At 43.5% G+C, this 1,254-nt stretch overlaps 1 protein-coding gene across 1 annotated transcript in view; it reads left to right on the forward strand.

Moving 5' to 3' along the window:
• LOC106013661 overlaps positions 1 to 799 on the forward strand; it is an 8,400-nt gene extending 7,601 nt beyond the window's left edge. The window contains exon 7 of the mRNA XM_013089980.2: positions 653 to 799. Within this exon, the coding sequence (XP_012945434.2) occupies positions 653 to 799 (147 nt within the window). The remainder of the gene's footprint in view (positions 1 to 652) is intronic.
• Positions 800 to 1,254: the final 455 nt, after the last annotated feature.

The following is a 1,254-nucleotide window of genomic DNA, read 5'->3' on the forward strand; positions in this document are numbered from 1 at the left end:
TGTGTGTGTGTGTGTGTGTGTGTGTGTGTGTGTTATAAATTCGCTTGACTTACGACAAGTTCAGCCAACACAATTCTGATATTGATTTATACATTATATGATATAGGAGTAGGACAGATTAGTTAGTTAACCAAGACTTTACTTACTTTATCTCTCCTCTAGTACCTTTGTGGCGTCGCGGGGAGAGACATCTTTCTGTCTCAAGCAAGCTGGATGGGCAGGCTGGGTGGAATGCTGTGTGCTTTCTGGGTATCTTTCACACCCCCGATCCAGGTTTTCCTTGGTCTTCCTCTGACTTTGTAGCCCACCCTGATAATATTATTATTCTTTTGTATTTGTAGTACCTACGCTTTACTGGAAAGCTGGTGAAGGTGCCATACGTGTCACATGACCGAACAACTTGATTGCTTGCCTCTGAACGACTCTTATATATCTTGTTACATTACTTCTGTTCATATCCTGTCTGGTTTTGTTGACGGCTCTCTTTAGACATATTATCATCTTGCAGGTGGTTATCTCACGCTCCAGACTTTTGTTCAAAGTCCTAGGTCAAAGTTCATGTCTGGTACATGTATTGGTAAGTCAAGATGGGGATGAAGATAGAGATTAGATCTAGCTTTGTCTCAATGGGAATGTTGTGATGTTTGAGGAGTGCGACAAGCTGATAGCTGACGCTGCAAGCCTTATGACGTTGTACTCTAGTCTCAATTTCTCTGTTGAGACCCCCGTCTTCCGAGAGGATATACTGCCAAGATACTTGAACTCGCTGACTTGTTTCAGCGGAGTTCTTCGATGCTGATGTTAAGGTTGCCAGGTGTTCTGCTGGCATTCGATCATCTCAGTTTTGCTTAAAGCTGATTTTCATTTCACACTATGTGTTCAGCTTGTCTAGGCTAGGTGCTCCTGAAGCTGCTTTTCTTTCTCATCGGGCTTTGGTTGGCTTTGGTCATCCGCAATAACAGTATCTCATTCAGGTCTTTGGGGTGGGGGTTTGCTTCTTTCGTGATTATGTCTATGTATAATTTTAAGATGAAAAGTAGGGGTGATAACACGCACACCCTAGTCTCATAATAATTAATAGTGCAACATCGTACGGTGATCTCGAATGAGAAACGCAAAAATAACAGATCACAATACTAAACCCGTGTGTGTGTGTGTGTGAGTTTTCTCTGTGTGCGTGTGCGTGTGTGTGTGTGTGTGTGTGTGTGCGCGCGCGCGAGTGAGAGAGAGAGAGAGAGAGAGAGAGAGAGAGAG

Source organism: Aplysia californica, unplaced genomic scaffold (assembly GCF_000002075.1).
Source record: "Aplysia californica isolate F4 #8 unplaced genomic scaffold, AplCal3.0 scaffold01096, whole genome shotgun sequence".
NCBI classification, from domain to species: domain Eukaryota; kingdom Metazoa; phylum Mollusca; class Gastropoda; order Aplysiida; family Aplysiidae; genus Aplysia; species Aplysia californica.